Below are 27,292 nucleotides of genomic sequence, written 5' to 3' on the forward strand. Positions count from 1 at the left end.
CATTCATTCATTCATTCATTCATTCATTCATTCATTTATAGCTTGCCTTTATTATTTTTAGTCAAATAACTCAAGACAGTGAGCATATCCAACACACCTTCCTCCTTCTATTTTCCCCACAGCAGCAATCCTGTGAGGTGGGTTGGGCTGACAGTGACTGGCCCAAAGTCACCCAATTAATTTTCACTTAATGGTCCTAATTGGGAACAGCAATTTCATCGTTAAGTGATGTAGTCATCAAGTGAAATATCACATAACTGCTTAGCAATGGCAATTCCAGCAATGCGAATGCACGAATCCCACACGATTGTTTGCAAGGGCCATTCATGGAAAAAGGTAGGGACCATCTCCGCTTCAACTTCCCCTACCCGCCTATCTCCCCCCTCTCTGCCCATTTGCCTGCCCGCTTATCTGCTGCACACACTGCCCAGCCTTTTGTATTGCTACACTGCATGCCAACCATTGTGAAGACGCAGTGGCTCAGTGGCTAAGACGCTGAGCTTGTTGATCAAAAAGGTCAGCAGTTCAGCGGTTCAAATCCCTAGCACCGCGTAACGGAGTGAACTCCCATTACTTGACTCAGCTTCTGCCAACCTAGCAGTTTGGAAGCATGTAAAAATGGAAGTAGAAAAAATATGGGCCACCTTTGGTAGGAAGGTAACAGTGCTCTGTGCGCCTTCGTTGTTTAGTCATGCCGGCCACATGACCACAGAGACGTCTTCAGACAGTGCTGGCTCTTCGGTTTTGAAATGGAGTTGAGCACCGCCCCCTAGAGTTGGGAACAACTAGCACATATGTGCAAGGGGAACCTTTAGCCTTTAATGCCACTACTATACTAGTTGGGGCCTTCTTTTATGACACCTGCTTTCACAGTAGTGCAATCAGGGAGTCTCTTGCTTCTGTTTTGAGTCCCAACCAGGAGTGCCATATCTGCACTGGCCAGAAACCTCCCCCCCACCCCGCCCCGAAACAATGCCAATGAAAGAAAGCCAGTGCCTGAAATATGGATTTTGCTAGCCGAGGCTTTTTTTTTTTTTTGTTCCAGCACAGATAGGACCTCAGACTGGTTGGGGGTCTCCTTTTGTGAAAGAAGGCCTGGCTGACCTGAGAAAAGAGGCCCTGACAGGCATATCAGTGGAGAATTTGGCTGGCATGCAAACCGAGGGCCTGGCTACAGCAGCTTGAAAGAAAGCAGCGTGAAACAAATCCAGCCCAATACAGCAATGGTATGCAGTGTGGCAACAGCTGGGGTGTTGATGTTGGTGGATGGCAAAACAAAATGCAGGTAGGCCCCAATGGGACCAAATTCACATGACTGAGGGGGCACCGCAATCAACCGCTGGAACCTCTAGGCTGCACGTGAACTCCTTCATTCAGCACCATTGTAATGTCAAACAGTTGTTCAATAATTGGACGTTAAGTGAGGCCTATTTGTATTACATGAACCCTGTGTAAACTGTAGAATAGAGTCTGTCCTCTCTCTCTATGGATCTTTCTATCCTAACCATGCATAGCTTTGCTTAGCTACTTACTGTCTTCCCCAGGCACTGCTGATGGGAAACTTCTTCTGAACACCACAGATGCACACTCGCTTTGCATGTCTTGCATCGTAGGCCTTGCTTGGAGTTTCCTAAAAGTGAAGCCAAGACACAAGGGAGCTAGAAGGTGTTTTGCTAAGAGAATAGATGTGTGTTGGTGGGAACAATATTGAGGGGCAGAACAAGAGAGAATGAAAATCAGAAATATATGCCTGATAGCAAGGGACAGGCTACATACTTTTCTCAAGTGAGGCAGATAAGATTCCCATCCTCCCTATTCAATGTATCTGCTGGGTGGTTTATTACGATCCAATCACCATGATTTCCCACTCCCCAAATCCTTATTTTCAGGGTTACTTTTCCCTTTGCGCTTACAACTGGTCACTTTACCACCACCACCACCTCCAAAGCTATTTACAACCTGGTCTTGAAGTTACAATCACTGCCCCTATGATTGTTCATTCTTATGTTAGACACAGGGATGCTGTAGTGCCCTCCCACCTCCCTTTGCATTCCCCACACCCAGCTCGATACCCTCTTCCTCCTCCTCACCCTGTGTCACTCATCACACCTTTCAAAGAGCTCCAGAGCTTGGGTTAAGGATGTGTGTGATGGGCATTGTGGGTGATGTGGGGCAAGGAGAAGGATATTGGGCCTGGTGAGATGGGAAATATACCCAAGCCCTATTAGCCCTAATAGACTCTTGAGGGGCATGGGAAAAGCCTGAAGTGCCTCAGTGTGTGGGTTGGGGCTTCTCTGGCAACTCTGAGGGATCCTATGCTCCAATCAAAAACCCACAGACTATTTAATGACTGCATCAGAAAGAAGAGGGATGTGGGGTGTCATACATGAGATGAACATATGGCTGCTTCACTTAACAGCCATCACAACTTCCAACCGAAACAAACAATACTGGCCAGCAAAAGAAAGCAAACTACACAGCCTATAAGGCAGTGATGGCAAACCTTTTCGTAAAGGCGTACCAAAATTGTGTGCGCACGTATCCACACCTGCAATACAATGCACCTCACCCACCTGCACATGTCCGTGTGACCCCTCCGTGCTTGTGCACATCACCCCCCCCCCAAGGCTCCAGAAGCTTTCCTGAAGCCTGGAGAGGATGAAAACTGTCTCCCCCCGGAGGCCCTCCGGAATCCGGAAACGGATTGTTGCTGAACTTCCGGTTGGCCTGTTGGGCCCGTTTTTCACCCCCAGGCTCTGGAGAGTTTCCTGAAACTGGGGAGGGCAAAAAAAGTTCAGAAATGAACTTCTGGTTGCCCCATTGGGCCTGTTTGGTACCCTCCCCGGGCTCCGGAGGCTTTACTGAAGCCCGGCCCTCCGGAAGACCAGAAATCAGCTGGCCAGTGCACGCATGCGCACCAGAGCTGATGGCTCACATGCTAGCAAATATGGCTCCCACCTCCAATTTCTTGTTGCTAGCCTGCTTAAAAGAAAAATAAATATCAGGCCTGTGGGCATCTCCTTGCTCCTTCATGGGCTGTGCTCCAGCTGTTCTATTTTTTTCTCTGCAGGCTCCACTCAAACAGATGAGGTACTTCAACAGCCAATTTCTGCCAATGCCTATTTTTCCAAGCTTTATCTAGAATCAATGCCTAATCCTTATTAAGTGTAAACCTATTTGAGGAAAGGGAGGAGGGACATCCTGATCTGGAAGTACCCTATTTCCCCCCAAATAAGGCCTCCTTGGATAATAAGCCCAATTAGACTTTTGAATGCATGCACTAAAATAACCCCTTCCCTGAAAATAAGCCCTCCCCTGAAAATACTGTAACACAGCAGCAGCCATGAAGTGACCACACTCTCCGCCTCTTGCACCTCAAAAATAATAAGACCTCCCCAAAAATAAGGCCAAGTGCTTATTTCTGGGATCAAATGAATATAAGATCCTGTCTTATTTTCATGGAAACATAGTAATTCAGGATTTAGGGTAATCCAGACATGGACAGAAAAAGAATGACCAGAATTCAGCTCCTGAATGTTCATAGCAACAACCGTCAAACATACTCAAGAAGGTGGGGGCAAGGCGTTCAGTTGCTTACCTACAATCAGCTGATGGCAAATTTCACAAGGATTGTGTTTCTTGAAGATGTGTTCCTGGAAGCTGTGAGTCTTCATGGGTTTGAGGGTCCCCAGGGACTTGTGAAGGACTCTGGGGGAGGATTCTACTTCAGAGGGAGCTGGGGGTGGAGAAGGGGGTGGCACGGAATCAGGAGGGCTGAGCAGGACATCGGAGGGCAGCTTGAACTCATTACCAGAGCGCAGAAAAAAGTTCTCCACGCTCTTGCTGCGCAGGATGGTCTTGAGTGACAGAGAACGTTTGAACCTTTGTAACTAGCAGACAAGGGGAAAGAAAAAGGGAAGAAATAACAGCAGTCAATGGGGAGGAGGGCATATTGTAGTAGCACCACAAACTTTGCTCAGTATCCACTGGAAGTGATAAAATATTCAATATACTTAATGGATTTTATGCTTTCAAATAGCAATAACACTTGTATATCGCTCCATAGTGCTTTATAGCACTCTCTGAGTGGTTTACAACATTGGCATATTTCCCCGCAACAATTTGGGTCCTCACTTTACCTACCTCAAAAGGATTGAGGACTGAGTCAACCTTGAATCAGTCAGGATCGAACTCCTGGATGTGATCAGAGTTAGCCTGCAATACTACATTATAACCACTGCACTACCATGCCTCTAGTGTTGACTCCTAACAATCGCTTGGATTAGTCTGTACAGTTTTCTTTGTCAAGTTTTGGGGAAATGGTTTGTCCTTGGCTTCTTCCTAGGGCTGAGAGAAAATGATGGATGAGATCACCCAGTTGGCTTTGTGATTAACATGGGACTAGAACCACAATCTCCTGTTTTCTAGCTGGTGCCTTAACTACTACATCAAACAGACCTTCATTTTTTGCTTTTCCCTTCAATCAACATTGCTGCAGAATTCTCAAAAAGAACTGAAGGGAATGCTTTGGAGGAATAGTCAAAACAAAAACTTAACCCATTTCTCCTTCTCCCCATTCCTGATGATGTTACCTAGCTTGGTAATGAAACATCTGCAAGGAAACAACCAAGCTCAGAGAGTATCAAGGACCTCACAGAAGAGAAAAGCTTCAGCCTCATTCCACATTTACCAGAGAAGCCTTAAATAAATAATCTAGAGGAGGGCTCATGGGAGTCAAGAAAAGGTTTCTATTTTAAAAAGCAAGCAAAAAGTACTTTAATCTGATTTGGAAGACAGGCTGCTATGGGGGTAGGGAGGGAGAGAGGAAAAAAGGGCAAAGAAGAGATTGTTTAAGGCTGCAGGCCATTTATGTGCTAGAAAAACCATCCTCTCTTTACTGTTTTACTGGGGAAAAGGGGGCTGTCAACAGTGGAACAAGTTAGTTAACATTGTTAGGAAAATTTTCCACTGACCTGCTGTTGTGAGAATAGGACATACAGAGCAGAGGCCATGACTAACTGCATTCAAGGTACAGCATCTAGGCTTGGAGGAAAAACTGCTCAATGTAACAACAACCCATTGGCTAACATGTGGGCCTAGGGGACTACTACAGATGCTCCAATCTCTAGGCATGTCTGGAAATGAGTTAGCTTACAGCTGGCTAGCCCACAACCCCATTTTATTGTTCTTTTCATTATCTCTTTCTGGCGAGTGAAAGCTGAATCCATTTTGCTGTTGAAGCAGCTATACTTGCACCAAGTATGGCCAACGTAAGAGAATGAGAATGCTTCATGAATAATTTATAGTATATCTAACAATTTTAGTAGTTGAATACACCAACCCTACTTTGTTTTATAATAACTTAGCAATTTGGCCTCTTACTTTTCGGTTCCAACTATGCGTATTATAATCTGGCTCACATTAACTTTTCTGTGAAATTTGTTTACTAATACCTTTTCCACTCTCCTTATATAATGCCAGTTTTGCTTTGCTACACAATTCCAGCCAGTTACTGCAGTAAAAGGACTGATATTAGTGGCACCCATAACAAGCACCAGCAATGCGGCATAATCTTTCCATCATCCCCAACCACCATGTGAAATATTGGGTCTGTAATTAGGGAAAAGCCACGACTAAAGTTATAATATGGGGGAAACTAATCTTGAAACAATTTTTAAACAAATAAATGCAAAATCATTTAAACTGCTAAGAATTAGAAGTGCTCAAGGATACCATCTGAACACCCAAGATAAATATAGCCAACAGCACATATTATTAGGATTCAGGAGGTTGTGATAAAGTGAAACAAATGAATGAAGACAGAGCAAAATGCTGGAAGTAATAACTCTGTAATTGGATGGGTGGATGCAGAACAGAGGAATAAGGGTGGAAAGAGGAAGAAAGGGAAAATAAGGTATTGGGATCACTGGATGAGATTCAGGGCATTTTGGAAGACAAAGTGCAAGGACGTATGAAATGTGACTTTCTGGTGCGAGGGAAAGGTCACTTCAGAGAGTGGAAAGCTGGGGACCTACAGGTACAGGGATTCTTCTAGATACTGTGGGAAGTTATCATCCAGCCCTCTCCCAGAAAAATGAAATACCCTAGGAAATATTGAAAAGGCAGAATATTTCTCTGGATGTGAGGAGAAAGAAACATGTTTTAAGAGACAGAAAAGTTTCCTTTAGCTTCCTGCCCATCCACACTTTGTCAATAGGCCATTGAGAAGGCGAGGCTAGCCCACTTTACATAATAAAGACTTCTCCACTGCAGCTGTAGGGGGAAGGGATATTACTCAACTCTCCACATGGCTTCTGAGAACTCATCTATGGATTCAAAACAGTCTAGAGAGTAGCCCCCTGCATGGCACCATGGGAGTCTGACAACCAATCAGAATACATTTCTTACATAGGAATGGGAAACAGAGAGGTGGGACTAAACAGGGTATAAAAAGCCTAGCAAGCCCCTTCCTCAGCCCTTCTCTTCTTCTTCACCTACACTGAAACATGTGACCACCTTTTCTGTTCAGGGCTCAAGCCATGTGGCCCTGTCCAACAATAAACCATCTTTCCAAGCAGCCTCCATGTCTCCAGTGTCTTCTTCCCCACTTGGAGCTGAACCCAGAAGGACATTTCTTTCAACAATACAACAATACAAACAAGGCTTGAGCCGACAACAAAGCAACAGAGCTGAAAGAAATGGCTAGGAAATGGAGAGGGGGGGAAGAAACTGGCTAGATCAATTTAGCAACCTGAAAAAACAAAAAGGAATTAGTTTTACAATGATGAGATAAACCAGTTTTCCTGAGATAAGTGTCTAATTGTTTCTGCTTCTGGTTGTGCTTCAGGTCCACTCTAATAAACATGTTACAGGATTAAGGAAGTTGGCCTTTTCGGTCACAGTGCCACCCTTCCACCTGAAAAATCCCCTCTCCCTTGGATTCTGGGAAGCTTTTAAAACCTGGCTTTGGTTTAGTCCCAGGGCTGAGCTTAATGCTTTACTGTATGGGAGGAGCAGGGGGAGTGCTATGTTTTCATCTGTGTTGCCTTTAAGATTATTTTAGTATTTACTATTGTGTGGTTTTATATTTTACTAGCTGGATACACATGCTCCGCGATGAACCTATGCAATCAGGCTATACAGGAGAAATTCGGTTCACAAACTGTTGGCTCAGTGGTGGTTGGTAATTGAAACACATAAGGGAATATCGCTCCCACCGCCTTGAGTGTGGAAGCAGAACCATAGGTGGAAGGCATAGACATTTTGGTGAGGTACTGACATTGAGTACTGTAAGGAGCCCCAGACCGCTCCTGAGTGAAGGAGTGAAACGTCTGCCAGTTTGAACTGAGGTAACAGAATGGGAGTGGGAACAGAGTTCTTTTCAGGTGGGGCGGGGGGAATAAGGTCTAACTCCTTAGCATCAGAGCGTGTTAATTACTGTATAAGAAATACTAATGATCTGATGGTGATTTCAAAAAAATCCTTTCTTAGCAAGCATCTAGAAGCCAAGAGGAGCAGATGTGCCAAATTTCAAGTTTGTAGGCATTACAGTTCTGAAGATTTTATGATGAGTGAGCGGTATTTGACACATACATACATACATACATACATACATACATACATACATACATACATACATACATACATTCATTCATTTATGAATTTTCTGATCCTTTTTGCCATCCAGTTTCTATTGGAGTTGGTGATGATAGTAGATAGGTAGATAGATCTCTCTCCTTTCTTATTATCATTGCTGTACCTTCATTTCCAGGAAAGCAGAATAGGCAGCAAGGCCCTACTGTGTCTCTTAATATAAATCAACCCATATGCCACTGGGAGAAAGGATTGAAACCAAGAGCAGAAGTGCCCAAGGTGGTAGAACAGTTGAGAAAGCAGATCATGGTGGGAGGAGCAATGGACAGTCCACCTGAATTTGAATTGAGGTCAATAATGTGTGTGGTGCAAAAAGAATTGAGAAGATGGGAGAGGAATCTGCTGTAAAACTTTGGCAAAATAACTAGGATTGTTGAGTAAATTTGGGGTTTAACTTGTCCTAGATTTCAAAGATGAACTATATTCTCTAAGCAAGTTTCTCAGGACTACAGGAAGATGGGGGTGGGAGAAACTATTTACACTAAGTATTTGCTGATGTATCACATTATTCTTGTATCAGTATAAACTTGATAGTTGTCTGTATGGTCATTCAGTGCAAGGGCTATCGTATAATACAATTCCTCTAAATCTTTGGTTCTGAAAACAAGGAAGGAAAGGTGTTGTGATGGCTGGTAACTGGAAGAGTTTTGTTTTTTACTGGAAAAGGAGACCAGGGACATTTTGCAGTTCTCCCTGTGAACAGAAACAGTGACAATAAGATCAATGGAAATAAAATTTGGAAGAGATTTTTGCTTAAGAAATATGATGGAGATTTCAGGTCTTCAGGTAAGGACCAGCTTCGGTGCTGCAGCAAAAACTGTATAGTTACATTATTAACACATACACATCATTTTTATTAGAAATGACTTCAAGGAGAAAAGATCATTTATGACACTATGAAAAATCTACAGAGTTTGGATTCAAATCAAGCCTATTACAAGGATATTGCAAATGACTGGCTATTTATTTAATTGCATTTCTTGTCATTGACGAAAAATCCTTCTCAGATTTTCTGCATCAATTTTCAAATGACTGCCCACCTTCTGATACTTGCACTTTAAACTAGGGGACAGGATATGTTGCCCTCAATTGCTCCCCAATATACTACATTGTGCAGAACTAGCTCCACCATTATTTCCAAATACATTGATGCGTTTGTACATTTTTATTGTTGCATACAGGGTGTTCTTAGGTGCTTTGGATGTACCTGAGTCTCACAAAGGCAAGGCTGACAGGGATAGTATTGAGCACCCAATTTGATTTTTGTTAAACTTCTCAGTCTAACCTACTTCCTAGCGGTTTTTGATCCATACTGTAACTAGATCCAAACCTGCTTCTAGAAATCTGCAAAGTATAACTAGGCCTATTTGGGCACACTGACTACAGCTGGCTGGGTTAAAATTTTCACTCAACCATGAAGCTTGCAGTGTGAATGTTGGCTGGTCCCTACTTGTTAGCCTCCAGTTTTATCACCCATCCCAGCTTGGAAAAGCTAGTCTATCTGACAGAGATGGAGCAGAAAAAGCTTGGAGCAAAGTTAAATGGAGAGAAAATAAAATAACATTGGAGAATGTAGGATCAGCAGCTGCTCTAGCCTTAGTTGCTTCCACCATATCTGCTTGTTATTATATTACAAACCGTAAGTTAGATTCTGCAACCAGTACCAGATTTTGCCTTGTCATCCTCTTTCCTGAAAAGCTTTCCCTTTGCACTCAAATAATTATTTATTTTAAATTTGCCAATATTTGGGTTCACACCTGAGACTAAGCCTTATAGTTTAGAAATCACAGGGGCAGGCATCATCAATACAGTAATGCATGCTGGGTGAGGAATTCTGAGAGTCAGAAGTCCACACCTCTTAAAGTTGAGAAACATTGGCCTGGGGCAATGCATTATTCTGGTCTGTATATTCTGTTTCCTAATTCTGGGGACACCCGTGAAGAAACAATATTCTAGAAAAGCTTATAGAACTACCATTTACCATGAGTTTGCATAAATCAGGCCTGGCTTTTAAAATGGGCTATGGGGTGAAATTAATTCAGCTTTGTTAGAGAAAACGGGGGGGGGGGTAGCAAAAGAACATGAAGTATAGAGAAGAGAGCTCTAGGTGAGAGAGGTGAGAGAGTGGGAATGTGCATGTGGAGAAACCCTCACTGGCTGTGGCTTTTTTGCTGTATGGTTGGGGGGGGGAGGAACCCAGCTGTCTCTGCAGACTGAGCTTAAAAGGTTTCAGCTCCACTAACTACTGATGAGATGGGACCTTTGGAGCGAAAGAAATACCACTGGGCTTCCAAATCTAGTGTGCTAATAGAGGCTGCTTCATTTCACACAATTCAGGAGCACAAGATCTATTTTAGCTCAAGACGTTTTTGTAAAAAGATGGTTGAGACCCACCTGGCGCCTGAATTGGGCTCAAGTGTTTGTCGGTCTACGGATGGACTACAAATTCCAAGCCATCCATTTATTTCCCTTGAGGCATATTACAAAAAAAATAAAATATCACTATCTCCATCTGTGGATCAAATTCTATATATAACCTTGAAAAATAAAGTCATTTCTGCTAAGCAGCTGATAAAACCACAGTAAAACTGAAAAGTACGGAGCCTACTTTGTGCCTAAAGGTTGTTTTTTTAAAATTAACTATCACACTGCAGAACGACTTCTTAAAATTATTCATGCATGTATATGAGCATATGTGAACCTAGACACCCCCAGATGGTATGGTGATGCAGTGTCCTTGTGGTCATGTGATCAAAATTTGGGTGCTTGGCAACCAGTGTGTATTTAGGATGGTTGCAGGGCCTCAGGTCACATGATGGCCCTTCATGACCATCTCAGTGGGTTTTAACAAGGAAAGTCAATTGGGGGGGGGGAGCTGGATTCACATAACAAACGTGATTCACTTAATGACCATCGTTTTGTGATGGAAATTCTGGTTCTAGTCGTGTTCGTAATTCAAGGACTACCTGTAGTCAATTTTTCTTCCTTTCCTTTCCTCTTTTGATAAACATCATTGCTCTTATATTTGCAATAACAGTCTATTATACGGAAATGGAGTAAGTAAGTCTTTTCAAGCATGGAATGCAGAAACTTTCATTTATTAAATGTGTTTCAGTCATTGCAATGTCATATAATAATACAAAACAAACTGGATCAATTAAAAAAAAAGAATGGAACAAACAGAAGGCTGATCCCAGGTAACCTTGAGTATACCAATCCTTTGAGGCAGGCTAAGTAAGGAAACAAACAGAGCAAGGATTCAAAAAATTCTACTAATGTTGTAGGATATAACAACAGAATCTCGAAAGCTTCACACTGCCACCCACTCATATCAAACCAACTCAAGGCAGAATTTTTTTCTAACATCTTCTCCATTCCCAGAACTGTTTCTTTATTTTGCCTTAATTGTTCCTGGGTACTTTTTTCAAGATTTTTTTTGTGGGGGAGGGGGGAGGGAGAGAAGTTCTTGTACTGGAACGGGTGAGTGTAAGGAGTTAAAAGTTATTCAGGCAGATTTGGTATCTGTAAAAAAAAAAAAAAGCCATGCAGGACAAATGGCACATGCGCCACAAATAACATACCGTATTTTTCAGAGTATAAAATGCACCTTTTCCCCTCAAAAAAGAGGCTGGGTGCATCTTATACATTGAATACAGCACTTTTCACCTCCTGAAACCCCGCCCCCTTCACCAAAATGGCCGTGCACAGCTTTTAGGCGGCTTTCAGAGAGGGCAGAAATGAGCAAAAAATGGGCTGTTTTTGGTCGTTTTTGCCCCTCCCCCAGGAGCACTCTACATGCCTCCTAAGCACTATTCATTCCTTTTGGGGGGGGAAACGGGCCGGTTTTTGTGGAAAATAGGCTGTTTTGGGGAGGTTTGAAGAGTGCAAAAACTTTTTTTTTTAATTTGCCTCTTCAAAACCTTGGTACGTCTTATACTCCGAAAAATACAGTAACTCTGTCATTTTCAGAATGACATCATGAAATGTGTCTGATCATTTTGGCACCTTGTAATTTGTAGAACCCAAGAAGGCACTTTTTGTGTTATTTGGCTATTCAATATCTGAAAGTTTTATTAGAGTGGAAAAGTGAAAGCCATTAAAATGTAAAGGATTAGAAGTTTAAAACTGATGAAGAGATGCACCTTTCTTGTAACATAGCAGTTATAAAGACAGAAAAATATCACAAAGCACGTGTGCACTGTACCAACTGTCCTAGAATGCATCTTATATTTAAGGCTACATAAAAGGTTTCTGCCCTTTATGAAAATTTATCATTTTAAAAATAAACATTACTGGAGATACATACTTATTCACCACATTACACTAAACACTCGTTTATTTTAACTATGGTTTCTGATACATCATAATGGATGGGTTCACATGTTACACTAGATTTTTAAATCATATTTGGATGAATACAATGGTTGAATTTTCAGAACATACTATATGATAAATTATGGTTTATGAACCATAGTGGTTAGGTTCAGACCACATGCTAAATCAATACATGGGTAAACCTAAACTTTGTGGTTTGAAGCTTAGTATTAACACTGAGCATCCAGTCAGTCTGTTGTGAAAAACTGCTGCACAACATATATCGTATGCTTAGATTGAAAATTAATTGCAGAGTATAGTCTGGCTTCAATCCTGTTTACTGCCTTTAATCGGGAGAATTCTGCAAAGAAAGCTCTCAAATTTATACTGCTTAAAGAAAACACCTCAAAGTACTAGTGATACTGATGATAACAACAACAATAATTATTATTGTTATTATTTAATTTAAAAATGTTCATTGATTTTTTTTCCTAAAAACATGGCATCAAGAGAAGAGATATAAATAAGCAATAAATTTGGCATAGGAATAATGGAATGGGATTGAAGAATATTCTGAACTCAATCACTCCTTTGAATTAACACGAGTTTGCTAAATAATCTACAAAATCTTGGCAAAAATATGATAAGCCCTCAGCTATTTGTGAAGCACAACATAACAGAAACCCTAAAACAAAATAAAAGAAAACAAAGCGTATGGCTTAGCACAAGGTGTGAACCATGGCTTGGAATATGGGACAGATGAACTAGAAAACAGTTGTGACTTTCTAAAAGCATCATAGAACTATTAGGAAAATGTTTGCATAAAACAGGAGGTTTGTTGGGAAATAATATGACAAACTGACTCCCTCCCACGCCATCAGGTAGTAATGGTGAACCTGAATGTCAAAGCAGACAACCATCACATTTTGAGTGACATCAGAGTTCCCCTGACACCTATTGTCAAAAGTATGCCTTTTCCCCCACATGATTTTTGGAAGCTGAGAAGGCTGCATAAGATTGAAGTATGCTCTAGGAAGCCTCCAGAGCTTCCAGAAGTTGTGGAAGAATAGACATGCTTTCATCCAGTTTATGGAAGAGCATTCTCTGAAGCTGCTTCAAGAATGAAGGCTCCAAAGATAGGCCACAGGAGCCTATCAACAGCAAAATAACAGCACCTGAAGGTAAGGGGCGCACAGCAAATCCTGTGGATCACACACGGACTTCATTTTTTTAAAAAAAAATAGATGAATATGCAAATAATTGTTTTGTTTTCTTTGGGTGGGGTGATATGCCAGCAGAAACAAGTAAGCCCAAAAGGTTCACCATCACTGCCCTAAGGGAGTCTTCTCTCCTTGTTGCCCTCCAACTATAACCTGTTGTGACCATAACTTCCAGCCAGCATGGAAATTTGGTGTTATAGGAATTGTGGCCCCCACACGTTGCAGAGCACCCAGGGGGAGGGATTATGCCAAGGGAAACTGAGGTCTTTCCCTTTACCAAGGCTCTCTATTATCCTCTTTTAAACAGATGTTCAAAAGAGCAGATCCAGGTTCCTGCTCAAACTGCCATTTCTCAGTTTTTCACCCTCTGCAACATTCAAGGAACCTACCAAGACATTATATAAAAAAGGCTAATATTTCTTGACATGCAGCTCCAGCCCCTGCAAGCTATTTTTAACGTAGCTGCTGTGAAAACAGCTTGGCAAATATAAGTCTCATTGGCGACTCAGCTCCCAACCTTTTCAAAAACACTCCTTCCCCCATATTTATGAAATGATGTGCAATGTTTAACTTTCAGCCGCGCTCACTACCCCTAACACTGCATATCCTCCAGAGGCTTCAAGCACCATTTCACAAGTTCACAACTCTGGGGATATCTTTAACTCTCTTTCCTTCTCCATCGATATTCATGGTTGCCACAACCTATTGTGTTGGTAGGATTACATATCACAGTATGGCACAGACCACCAGTTGCAAATCATAGTGGCAAGGTTTGTCGTACATTTAGATAATAGCAAGCAAATCACAGTGTGGTTTAGTGAAATGTGCCAACCTAGTAATGTGTTCAGAATGCACATCACACTTGAATCTGCACCTGCTTTCTGCTAAAGAATGGAATGGATTTTACACAGATAATGCTCAGCCATTAATTCCAATTTTCATTTAACCAAATCATGGAAATAATGGAAGTTCAGGACTGCTATCTTATGAGTGCTTTGGATGAAGGTAAGTGAACCGCAGTTTTATTCAGAGAGGAAACTTCATTACTTGAGGGGAGGTAGGGGAGTCAGAGTTTGGAAAGTGGGTGCTTGCAGTTTACAATTATTTCTGTTAGAATTTGCTCCAATACAGCAGCAGTAGAAAAAAAACCTGAAATGGTTTGGCCATTCATGTTGTCATCTTCAGGTTGAATTATTATATTGCATTCTCAATGACTAGGTTTGAAGCTAGCTTGGAGAAATTTAAATTGGTACCAATCGCAGCTCCCTGTTGGGCTGAGTAGAACGAATTCAGCCAGCCTGATATTTAGCTGATTGTATCATTGTGCTGAATGCCAACTTCCATTCAAACTCAATCCAAGGAGACCATTTTGGAAAAAGCATAAATGAGGACTTTGAAGGTGTGTGTGCAAAGGGAGGGACAGACTCAGGATCAAAAGCAAGTAGTTATGATTATTTGGACTGGAGACTTTCCATCTTTAGCCCAGAATGGATTGCACTTCCCTGTTCAAAACTGGTGTGCAAATTGGATTATTTCTGGTGAAATCCATGACTAAAAGCTTCATCAAGATTTTGATTAATATGCCAGGGGCTGTGGGGGAAGCCAGAACAAATATGTTTTAGAGCTAGGTAAATTCTACATTTAATTTAAAGTTAAACATTATGTTCCTTGCACATAATAAATATTCTTTTCTGTGATATTCTAAAGTATAATTCATTGCCAATCCATGAAGGGTCTGTATTTGAGGGAGGAGGATACATAACCGAATTCTTAGATTGTGAATCTCTAGTTTAAATGCCTTGGGATCAAGATAAGCCAGGAGTCATCTTCTGTATGTGAGCCAGAATAGGAACCTTATCTATTTATCAAAACTTGTTTTGGGACTATCGTGTTAGAAATATTGCAAGCAAACACAGAATTTGAGATAAGAGTCTTTCCAGCTGAGATGCCCAAAATTGGGAATTCTCTCAAAATTGTTTTTCCTGGCTGCATCTTTTGCCAGTTTTAAGTAAGTAATGGCACTCCACCCCCCCCCAAAAAAAACAGTCCAGTCATATTATTTGCTGTTATGCATTCCTCGTTGTCATTCTACATGCTGTATCACTGTACATTGCACTTTCTGTATAAACAAAACCACAAAACAATATTTCTACAGTTATACCATAAAAAATAAAATGCTTTAAAAGTTACCTGTACACCTACATAACAACCAGTTAGAATCCTTATCAGTCGCAATGCAAACATGTTGCAGAACAGAACAATTTAAGTTGCTCTCTGAATGCTAGCAAGTTTGGGGCCATTTAATTCTCTGGAGGAGACTATTCCCATACTTAAAAATTCTACCTCCATTCTTTCCCAGCCATCTTTTAGATGAGAGGGATGGGAAGCGCTCACTTCTTTATGGCATAATCACAATTCTGAAGCTACCTTAAGCCAAGCAACATAGAACTTTATAGGTCAAAATCATCCTTTTGAATTTTATCTGGAAACCTGTTGGTAACCAGTGCAGTGTTGGGTAAAGTACAGTGCAATAGTCCAAGCATGAGATGTTAAGTCACTTGGTTAAGGCCCTAACTCACCACCATGTTTTGCTTCTTCCTGAATTACCTGAAGTATTTCATTAAAAAGGTGGGGGTCAACACTTTGGCACCTTTTCTTTAGAGGGTATCAGGTGGGAAGAAGCTGGAATAGGGGGAACAACTAAAATAGTCTTCTCCGATACTGCAGTCCTGATCAAATTTGCTTCCCCACTTGACTGATCTTACAAGAAATGAAGAGAGAAGGAAGATATAATGAAGCATCTCAGACGTCCAATTTAATTTGATCTTACAAGACATCAGACCAGTTTAGAGAGGGTGCTGGGTCTATTTTTGGTAGCTAGGAACACTGAAAATAAAGCCATGTTTCCTTCCATTACTACCACTGAGATCTATAACAAGATAAGGTGCTTGAAATAGGCATGTGTTATACATGCTCAGAGAACACACACCCTGGCTCATTAGCCAAAAGTCTGTAAATGAGGCAGTAAGGAAGATTCAATGAAGATAAGCTTTTGTCCCTGACTTATTCACATCCACCCCTCTTTTTCTTCACAACCCCTAAAGATGCCAAAATACTCCTTTACAGAGAACTAGCTTATTTTGGAAGACATTTCTATTTAAAGGGCTTTCTGATTCAAGCTTGGATTAAATTCAGTAAAACACTCTTTCTTCTTTCCCTCCACCTTACAGACAGCATCACACACTAACTATATGAGGTAATAGCCTTTCTTTGGGGCTACCCTCACTCAACTTCTCCCTTTTCCTCTTCCTAAAGGGTAAATTCTCTTCTTAAGCATTGAACCTCAGTACATGCTATAGTTCTTAGCACTTAGCAACAATACTTAGATTTATATACCGCTTCATAGTACTTTTACTGCCCTCTCTAAGCTGTTTACAGGGTCAGCCTATTGCCCCCAACAATCTTTTACCCACCTCAGAAGGATGGAAGGCTGGGTCAACTTGAGCCGGTGAGATCTTAACTGCTGAACTGCAGCTAGCAGTCAGCTGAAGTAGCCTGCAGTAATGCACTCTAACCACTGCGCCACCTCGGTTCAATTCTTGGTAGAATTGAAAGCCACATTGAAAGAGATATGGTTCCACCTGCCTTGAAGGAAATAATGATACGCCTCCCTTTTAAGAAGCTATTGCCTGAGCCAACAAAGTAGGCCAGTGATAGTGAACCTTTTTGGCACGAGTGCCCAAAGTGGAACGCATGTGCTCCAGAGCACCGAAAAACACGAAGACCAGCTGGCCAGTGTGTGCATGCCTGTTTTTTGGTCGTTTATTGCTGTTTTTGAGGCTGTTTTCAGGCCAAAAACAGAAGAGCAGCTGTTGATGGCATGTGTGCCCAAAGAGAGGGCTCTGTGTGCCACCTCTGGCATTTGTGCCATAGATTCCCCATCACATTTCTAGACACTTTGGTCAGCCCGCCTGTTCAGCAGGCCTTGGATTATCTAGGAAATTTTTATCCAGTTTCAAACTGGGACATGGTATTGAGAAAGCTTGGTCACACAGCTGTTGACAGCTTTTGATAGAGACAGAAGCTTTTAATACCATCAAACACAGTATTCTTCTGGGTTGCCTCTAGGGATTAGAAATGTTATGGTGGTTCTTTCCCTGCAATTGGTTCCAATAGGTGATAGCAGGATGTGGTGGGGGAGGGGAAGGGAGAGACTGAGTGCAAAGCCTCTGATATGCTCAGCACTCTTGCCTTCCTTTTCAATATTTATATGAGACCTAATGGGTGACATCATCCACCAGTTTGGGGTCAAGTGTCATCAATATGCAGATCATACCTGATTGTGTATCTGAATCGCTGCCTAAGGAAATCATGCTGTCAAGGTCTTGACATTGACTAGGGTCTGGATGGGGAAAGAACAGGGTCAGACCCAACACCAGAACATCAAGTGCCTGAGGGTATTTGGATTATGCGGGACCAGGAACTTTCATAAAATGAGCTTAATCCAAGACACAGCCCTTCTTTGTTGCACTATGTGGTCTTTGAAGCAGCACTTCTTTCCCATCCCTGAGATCGATATAATCCCTACTCTGACCTCATTTAAACCTAGATTTTCCCCAGGCCTTGGGCCGGGGTGGGTAGTAGAGATGTTTTATGCTAAAGGGATGTGCTTGTTTTGCTCTTCCTGGATGTTCATTGCTCTTTTCTGGTTTTTATCCCTCCAAAGTTTCTTAATGTGAGATGCAGCCCTGAGACATTATGAAGTTGGGCAGCCGTGCAAATTCGATAAACAAACAAATAAATAAGTAATGGGCTTTAAACAACAGAATCCCTTGGCTTTCATAAACAAGCTGCAGATGTTATCTAAAACAGAATGAACAATTAAAAAAGAAAACATTTACACAAGTTCTTATACATATGACAACTACAATATGTAGGTGAGAGAGATACCGGAACCTTTATGTATATCTTTTAATTTTCTCCTTTCTCATAATAAAAGTTTAAAAGCTTGTTCCTTTCTTAAGATGGCATGACAGAGACCATTGAGATTGTATGCCACTGAAGCAAATCCCACCAAATTGATTTTGTCCAAATGAGGATGGAGGCAAGGAGACTTTGGACCTTAATTCTTGCATCACATAAAATTTTAAATGCTCGTGGTATGCTCCAATCCATAATGTCCAGAAGCCTCAGCTTTACTTTGCCCCAATTCCAGATTCCTGTATCTATTCACAATTCGTCCTCTACAATAAGGAAGGTGATATACTGGGAAAGGATGGCTCTGAAAATAAAGAGCAAAGCTAGCTCTTCCTGGTCTTCTTTATGGGAACACCATGCTGCGTCCTGGCCTGCTTTTCTTCTCCTGTCAGCCTGAACAGTGTCACTTCTACTTTTGAAAAACAATGGTTAAAACAACCTCACAAGGGAAGACCAGCCTGCTCTAGTTAGCTGGAGTAGACAGACAATTTCCACCTGAATATCTAGCAATGACCCCTTGCAGAAAAAAGAGCAATAAGAGCCATTTTGGAATGCGAAAGGAAGAGAACTGAATTCTGGATGCTTTGCCTTGGCAAAGAATAAGTTCATCCCTACTGCAAGCAAAAAGATTCTGGAAGACAGCTTGGAACCTGGATCTTGGCCATGGTCCTGTTCAGTGCCAACCACTCAGTGAAGGCTACCAATATTCAGACTGCCATTTTTCTTGTGATTGTGCCCCAAGCTCTTTGAGAACTGACTTAAGTGATTTCAATGTCTTTAGCAATAGCCTGGGCTTTTAAACACAGAGCATCAACAGTCCGGTTTACTGGCTTTAAGTCTCTTGGTATAATAAATGTTCCTGAGATATAAGATTCTATAGGAGCCTCCTTGGCACCGAGAGCTGCTTTAAGATTTGCCATCTTTTCCAAGCTCCCTCTCATTTCTTTTTGCTGACAAAACTATAAGAAAAGATTCTGTTGATTCAGGTCTCTAGTTCAGTTTTGTGACATGTAATGGCCAACTGGGGGCATTCAAAAAGCTAACATGGGCAAGTGTTCAATAGCCCTGTGGTCACCTTGTATTAAGATATGGTCCTGGGATTGTAAATAATTATTATGAACCAACTGCCTGATCCTGCACACATTTGTCCAAACCTTTTTAAAGCAATTTAGATTAATAGATATGTTTGATTGCAGCACCTCCTACAGTTCCGCTATCTGCTCTTAACAAGATCAAAATCTCTAACTTTAGTTCTTCTCTCTCTTCTGCCAGTAGTTTTAATTTCTAGTTCCACTTCATGAAATGGCCCATTCATAGAAGATAATAAGAAAAAGCTGGAGAGGGAAACACAACTAACTGCAACAGACTAAGGCAGATACTCCTGTTGTTTCCATTCAAGTTCTTTTAAATATCACCATACAATCCTAATTTTTGTTAACATCACCCCCCAATACCATGAACAGAAGAGGACCAAACACACATTTTCTCATTTTCCAAGCTGCATATTTAACCTCCAATTGCTTTTAAGCAAACTGGACAACTCATAATTTGCAATTACACACAAAGTTCCCCAGAGAATTTGGCATATTACTCACAAAAAATCCTCCTTTGCAAGCAAACACTGATGGGTAAAGCTTGTAAGGAATATACTTATCACAAATGATTCAGCTCCATTACTTTTATGCCCTTCCCACAATTACCTCCTGGCTTTGGTTCCAGTCTGAATGCAGCCCTTGGCTGGAAAAAGATGATCAAAGGTCAATAAAATTCTTCTCACATCTTGTTGTTAAGGGATCTAAATCTTTCATGAAAGCATTTTAACATTCAAACTTAAATTAAATCTGATCTCATCAGAGATGATGATTAGAATATCTTCTGAATAAATAATCAGAGATGCATTAGGTAAATATTTTCCAGGATTCGGTGATATGAGTTTTAGGCTGAAGATAACAATACCTTGTCTCTCTGTCTCTCCAGATTAATAAAAACAGGATTAATCAGGCTTTTCATTCATACCTGAAAAGTTATCAAGGACAGTTGTGGACTTGGGGACAAATGGTTTTCTGACATTGCACAAGCACATATGGAAACCCTGAATTGGTGCTTGGATAGGATCTGAAAGGAATTAAAAAAACTCAGACAAAACCCCGCCAAGACTGAGATGTTTGCTGCCAGCAATCATAATGGCATTTTTTTACAAAAACTGGTAGGTTCTCTTGACAGGGTAGTGCTCCTTTTCAAAGACTTGGTGCATGAACTGGGGTTTTTACAGATGGTCCTTGCTCAGTGACTGGATTGGGATATGCAATTCCACTTCTAAGTGAAGTGGTCACTAAGGAAAAATCACTTGACCATAACTTGTTTCTGGCTGGAAACATACAAACTACTTTGCTTTACACTCTTGGCTTTCATTTATTTCCTAACTGTTCCACCACTCTTTGGAATGCCCGAGTGCCTGCATGCTGTCTCGTACGCATCAAAAGCAGTATGATCATGCTGCAGCCCAGGGCTGGGTGTCACAGGCATACTATATGAACAGCTTACTTTTTTGAAATCCCTTTCTCTCCAATCTCTCTGGGGGATAGGACGGAGGGAGAAAAATTTCTGAAAACAATCTCTTCTTTGATCCTTTTCCATTGCTGGTGTGATTGTATTGCTTTCAAACCTAGCAGAACAAACAGCTTATTCTCTTGAAATCCCTTTCCAGTCTCTCTTTTGGAGGAGGGAGAGGGGAACAGAGACAAGAGGGCAGAAAAAGGAGAGTGTGCCTATAATCACTTGCTCTTTTTCTCTCCCACCCCAGGCTGCCTCACAGCAGAGAGATTGAAGAAGGGATTTCAAGAGCATGATGTAAACTGTTTGCATAATGTCCCATGGCTCTGAGCCGAGGGTATTAGTACAATCACATTACTTTTGGTGTGTTGAAGTTAACAGATTACTTTCTTGCAATCCCTTTTTCTGCAATTTCTCTGCTCTGCAAGAAGGGGGAAGAAAAACACAGACTGGGCATAGGACTGTGTGCACTGACTGATCGCAATAGCAACCACATGATAGAAGGATGCCTCAAAGGTCCTAAACGGGCAATAAAATTATTTTTTCAGCACCACTGTAATTTCCAATGGCCACTGAACAATAGTTGATAAGCAAGGAATAGCTGTATGGATTCTGCTGAAATAGGAGCTGGAATCCATAGCCAGGGGATGCTTTGCTCAGCCTTGGCTGCAGCACTTGTTACAATCCTACTTTAACCAATGTTTTGGCAATGATGACTCAGTGTTAAGACTATTGTAATGCACTTTATGTGGTGCTGCTTTTGGAGAGATCTCAATTGCTATAGCTAATTCACAGTGAAGTGGCTAGGCTCCTGACAAGACAACCCATCAGAATAGGATTATATACATCTTACATTGGCTACTGGTCAGTTTCCAGATCCGATTCAAAATGCTGATTATCATTTAAAAATCTTTAATGGTGCTGCATCAAGATAACAGGCAATACCCTGCCAAGATCAAATCTACATTCTCAGAACAAACACTTAGGAGGAACCTGTTGAGTGATTCCATCCCCCAAGTTTTTACTGCTGAAAATTCACCACTTCTATGTTGGGGGAGACAACGAGCAGGGGGGAAAGCTTCAGGAATAAGACCCTAATCATGATGGCAGTTTATACCCTGCAGTCAGGGTCCCTTTGGCAAACGGAAAAAAGATTTTCTATGAGATTTGCAGAGAAATAGCAGTTCAAAGGGAAGTGCCAGTTTTAGTGGTTTCCAATAAACTGGACTAGTGGCAGAAATAAATCAATTTTACTCCAGGAGGGAGAATATGACTAAAATTAATTCAGGTCTAAAGCAGAACAGTGTGGAAATGTCCTGGAACTTTGCTTTATTTTATTATATACAAGGAACAGGGAAATATTACACAACTCTTTTAACCTCTGCAACACCATCTTCTCAAGAGTAGATTACCATAATTGTGCTGGAAATTTTACAGACATTTGTTTATAAGTCTTCCTGTAACCAGAATGGGGAAAAGGAAAAAAAAAAGTACAGATCAGCAGAAATCTCTCAGGTCTTTCATCCTAGTCAATGTGTTATTTCCCTCATGTATCATAAATGTGCAGGATATTTATGTACTATGCCTGTTCTGATGAGATATCTTGTCCTTAAATAAAATTTTAAAAGTTGGGAACATTTGTTTCCTAGGGAGGGATCAAACAAAGAACCTACCATATTTTCAAAGAGTTTCCCAAGAAATCCTTGGGTTGGCTAGAAAACTCCCATCAGGTTTATGTAAGGCCAAACTGCCTCCTTTGGAGATGGAAAAAGCTAATCTTTGTAATGTCAGGAATATTTGGGTGCTTGATCAGTTTATTTCCAGTGATATATATGTGTGTGTGTGTGTGTGTGTGTGTGCGCGCGCGCGCACGCTAGACTGTCTCTCCTCAACAAAACAAAACTCATTCAGAAGGAGCTGCAACCAAATCCATAGATAGACTGTTGGCTAAGCAACTGGCTTGACCAAGGAAAAATCTTTAAAAAGGGAGGGAAATTGGGGAGAAAGAAGAAAGGAGGTACAGTATTCAAAGCAAGTCTAACATTTTGGCCTGAGGCTAGCACATCTTTAAGAAGTATCACTAAGGAAAGGTATCAAATGAACAGTTATAATTTCTCCTGTTTTGCCTTAGGGTGGTATTTAAGGGATTCTTTTGAACATGATAGCTATGTACATCAATCTTCCCCAACATGGGGTCCTCCAAAACAGAGAATATCAGGTTTGAAAAAGCTGCTCTAAAAGTGCAACTTAGTCCACAAATTCTCACAGACTTAGTAGATCTACCTGAGTCTTTAAACAAACCGCCAGGCAGCTTCAGAGATGGAGTGAGAAATTCAACCATGACTGTGGGAACGGACAAAAAAACCTGAATTAACTCTCCTCTCTCCCATCCCATAACACTATGTTTCCCACTTCAAAATTATCACACACCCCTGCTGTGATTTTTTTCATAATGGAGATTCAGGTGACACATTCTACATTGCTTTTTATGGAAGTGAAATAGCAGATTCATGAAATGGGGATTAGTCAGGAAAAAATGTGGAAGGAAAGTCTTCTCAAATTTATCATAACCTTTGCCCCTTATTTAGTTATAATTCTTTGCATTCCTAGTGACTCTTGCCCTTTTCTACTCAATTTTATCCAGACAATGGAATCAAGGGGCATTGTGGATGAGTAGGGTGCATTCTTGATTATTTTTCCTGCCTTTCTCTGTTTTTCAAATACATCATCAGCTTCTTTGTGCTATGAAATATAGCCTATCAAGGAGAAGGCTAGGTTGTGCCATTCCACTGATAAGTTTCATCCTTCATATAGAGAATGATTCTCCCACCCATCACAAAGGCATTCAAAAATGTGACTCTTTTTCTTATTAGTCCTTAAAATCGTGGGTGGCTGCACCATTAGGCAGAATGATTGTAAGTGTCACGAAAGGGCAGCACATAGTTAATTACTCAGAAATGGTAATTACATTTCTGCTAAAGAAGGAGAGGGGTATCAGTGGGATTTTCAGCGCAGGTCAGACTCAAAACGATTCCAACTAAGGTGAGTCAAAATTCTTGGGTTGTATGGCACGAACAGTGTGGTCCAGGAAAACGCAGGACATAAAAGTCTTCCTTCGTTTCTGTCAGGCTCTAAAGCAGATTTGGTGGAGGACAGCCAAGCAGGTTGACAAGAGAATGATAAGCAATTGATAACATGACAGGAAAAATGCCAGATATTATATAGATTTCAGAGGCATGTAGGAATTCTTCATAGGGAACCTGCATAGCACTGCATCTGTCTCCTGGCTTACAGAGGTAACTTCCTAGAGAGTGAATTGCAGAGTAAAGTAAGAACATATTCTGCTGTGCCTGCCAGAGACAATCATGCACACACAGAAGCATCTTTTATTGGTAGTACAAATTTGGCAGGGGTGGAAGAAGCAGCATCACAGTTGGAACTGCACGTGTTGCCTAGAATTTTAAACCCACTCAAGATGTTACGTGCATCAGCAACCAACGTCACAGTTTTGACATCAGCAGGGCTCTAAACTGGCAGAATGATCCTGCACATTCCACATCTCAGCATACATTAATAACAACTGGAGTGGGTTGAAAACACCCCTTATTTTTGATAACTGAAATTCTTATTTCTTCTATTACAACCCAAATTTTGACACACGATCCTGGACTGCATCTGCAGATTCAGGTAATTGATCCCTAATGGGTCAGGTTTTAGAAATACCTTCCTCGGCTTTCCAGATATGTTAAGTTACACATCCCATTGTTCTCAGCCATATGGAGTTGAGGGTTATGGAAATTGTAGTCTGACATACGTGGAGAGTGCTTGGTTTGAAAATGTTCATCTGATTGCCTTTTAAATCTGGTTTCTAATATATGTATCAAGCTTCTTTTCAGTCCACACTCTCCTAGGTATAGCAATCCCTAATGTCTATTTTTGGTTTCAGGTCTCAGGAGTGTAAGAACAGGAAAAAAGAAGTGTTGACGTTGTTGAGTGCATTTTTACTCTAGCAGAGAGGGAGTAAGCATTGGGCTGCCAAAACTAAATTCTAGAGAAGTCAACACTTCTTTTCAGTATTGCACTGTCCACATGTTCTTTCTTCAAACTGGAAATGTTATCACCTATGTAAAAGAAAACAAACAAACAGGAACAATATGCATACTTCTTATGAAGGGAGAATAGGCCAATTAGCCAATTGAATCAATGGAGCCTCCGTGCACAGAAGTAACATTCCTCTGTATGCTAGAAGCATCTAGGAAATAAGCAGCAAAGGAAGAACATTTTGCTACCCACTGGGTGCATTGCTAGTGGCCTCCTTAGCTGCTCTTGCAATGAAATGCTGATATAGTTCAAGCATTTTTTTCTTCCATAGCAAAATAATTTTGTTCCCCATCTTCTTCCCCCTTCTCCCCTCCAAAGCGTGTTCCTAAGACACAAAAGAACACAACTATTATAACACAAAGCCTATAATTAAAGCATGTGGTAATAAGTCACCCTGCTGCATTGAAACATGTATGTAAACAGACACACACAGAGCTAATTTTTGCTAGTTTCCAAAGCCCCTGTTCTCCCCAAGACCACCCACCTTCAGAATTAGATGTTATTATCATTTCCAGCTAGTAACCTTTTCAAATTCAATCTCCTCCAATTTCTCTCTGTGTCTTTCTCTCTGTGTTTGTGTGTGTGTGTGTGTGTGCATGTGTGTGTGTACTGAATGCCAGTGCCCTCATCCCCAGTCTCTGCACTTATTTCACAGACACGTATGTGTTGTACGATATTTCTTGGTAATCCTATTTACCTTTTAAATTGGACATTAAGACTATCAGGCGGAGAGAATGACAATGAGGATATACAACCATTTTCCAGCTTTGATTATGTTTTTAAAAATCCAACTTCAAAGAGATCGTACTATTGCATTACTGTATCTCTCACTGTCAGCTATATAATTATCTGCCCTACAACTTGGCCTTCAGATTATAAATGGGACATAGAAAATAAATACCTAACTCAGATGTTTAAAATATAGTGCTTGTCTACTTAAATGTCAATACATATTTATATCTGTTCCTATATCCAGTAGTTAGATCAAGGAAGGGAAAAATCAGTCACCAGGCTGGGAAGTGTCTTTGGATGGAAACAGATCTCTCTTCTCTCTCTCCATCTGCACATCCCATACAATCGTAGCCCACCATGCCACATGCACACACAGCCCAAGAGGAATCCCAGAAACGTCTAGCAATGGTCTACATCACTCTCCAGATGGGTTGCAGACGATCGGTCCGGTAATCCAGCACATCTAGAGGGCGCCAGATTAGCGAAGGGGTAACAAGAGCGTGCTACCGCTTACCTCAAAGGGTACAATACTGCGGTTGTGATGAAACCAGTCAGGAGGATGGCACGCGGTTTGGCTACTGCAGGGAGAAAAGGTAGGCGAAAGAGGAGGAAGCGCGGAGCTGAAAAGATGGGACTGGAGGAACCGGGCAAGGGGGAGACACGCGGTCGCTCGGGGCTCGTGGAGAACTAGTTATGGAGCGGGGCGGGGCGGAAGAATGGACGAGAGGCTCTGTGGAGACAACCAAGGAGAAAACATCTCCACGGTATACAAGCGCTCGTTGCCTCCTCGACCCAAAGAGTCGCCCTGGAAAGGAGAGCTGCGCTGAAGGAGGAGAAGACGGCGGTTCAGAAAGTGCGCCAATCAATAACTCGCTTAGTTTAGAAGAGAGAGGGAGGGAGAGTGGGAGGGAGATGGCTACCTTTGTTTCCTGCAGGCTGGAGCCGGTGCTCGGGGTCTGCTGCGCATCCGTGCTGTGTTGGGGGTCGTTCTCCTTTTCGGTAATTTCGGTCATGATGCGCCTAGGACGGGCCCGGCTGAGCTGGGGGTCCGGAGCTGAAGCCGATGAACACAGTTCTCCGGAAGGGTTGCGGACCGGAGCTCTTCCGCCCCTCCCCTCCCACCTTAAATCCAAAGCCGCCTCTTCTCCCGCCTCGATGGACCAGGAAGCTTTTATTCCCCCGAACCCCGGGGAGAAATTTTTGAGGGGTCTCCTGCTCGTCCACTTTAAGTTTCCTTTGAGGAAAGTAAAAAACCGAGTTATTCTCTTAAGCGACAACAGACGTCCTCACTCTAAATAACTCTGAAGCCGATGCTGTTGGGTCTCCTTACCACTCGGACCTCCCCTTTTATGCAAATCTAAACAGAATTTCCAACCCCACGTAGTTACTCTTCCCTCCCCTCTGACTAGCGCTGGAGAAGCTTCCTAGTCTTTTGCACTCTGGAGGCTCTTCCTTCCTTCAACTTTGGTTTTCAGGAGCTTTGTCATTAACTGGTTTACACACACACAGTACACATAAACACCAAATATCTCTCTCATATCACTACTTTTATTACGAATGGATTCGTTAAGCTTGTCCTTTTCTTCTGATGTGGTATTAGTGAATATTAAGATAACCTTCTCCCATAGGTCATTATGTCCCCCAAAATAGAGGGACATTCTTTATAAATAGGAGGATCCACATAAAGAAGTTACATTGTAGGAAGTTATCACCCTGCCTTCTCCCAGAAAAATGAAATATCC

The 27,292-nt window shown here is 41.6% G+C and overlaps 1 protein-coding gene across 1 annotated transcript in view; it reads right to left on the reverse strand.

Moving 5' to 3' along the window:
- STAC2 (SH3 and cysteine rich domain 2) overlaps positions 1-26,875 on the reverse strand; it is a 54,117-nt gene extending 27,242 nt beyond the window's left edge. The window contains exons 1-3 of the mRNA XM_087713444.1: positions 26,471-26,875; positions 3,599-3,890; positions 1,533-1,630 (exon numbers count right to left, since the gene is read on the reverse strand). Coding sequence (XP_087569570.1) covers positions 1,533-1,630; positions 3,599-3,890; positions 26,471-26,563 — 483 coding nt within the window. The 5' untranslated portion in view covers positions 26,564-26,875. The remainder of the gene's footprint in view (positions 1-1,532; positions 1,631-3,598; positions 3,891-26,470) is intronic.
- Between the last annotated feature and the right edge of the window lie 417 nt (positions 26,876-27,292).

This window comes from Thamnophis sirtalis, unplaced genomic scaffold (genome assembly GCF_051295495.1).
Source record: "Thamnophis sirtalis isolate CommonGarterSnake01/CBP01778 unplaced genomic scaffold, rThaSir2_p1.2 scaffold_4, whole genome shotgun sequence".
Lineage (NCBI taxonomy): Eukaryota > Metazoa > Chordata > Lepidosauria > Squamata > Natricidae > Thamnophis > Thamnophis sirtalis.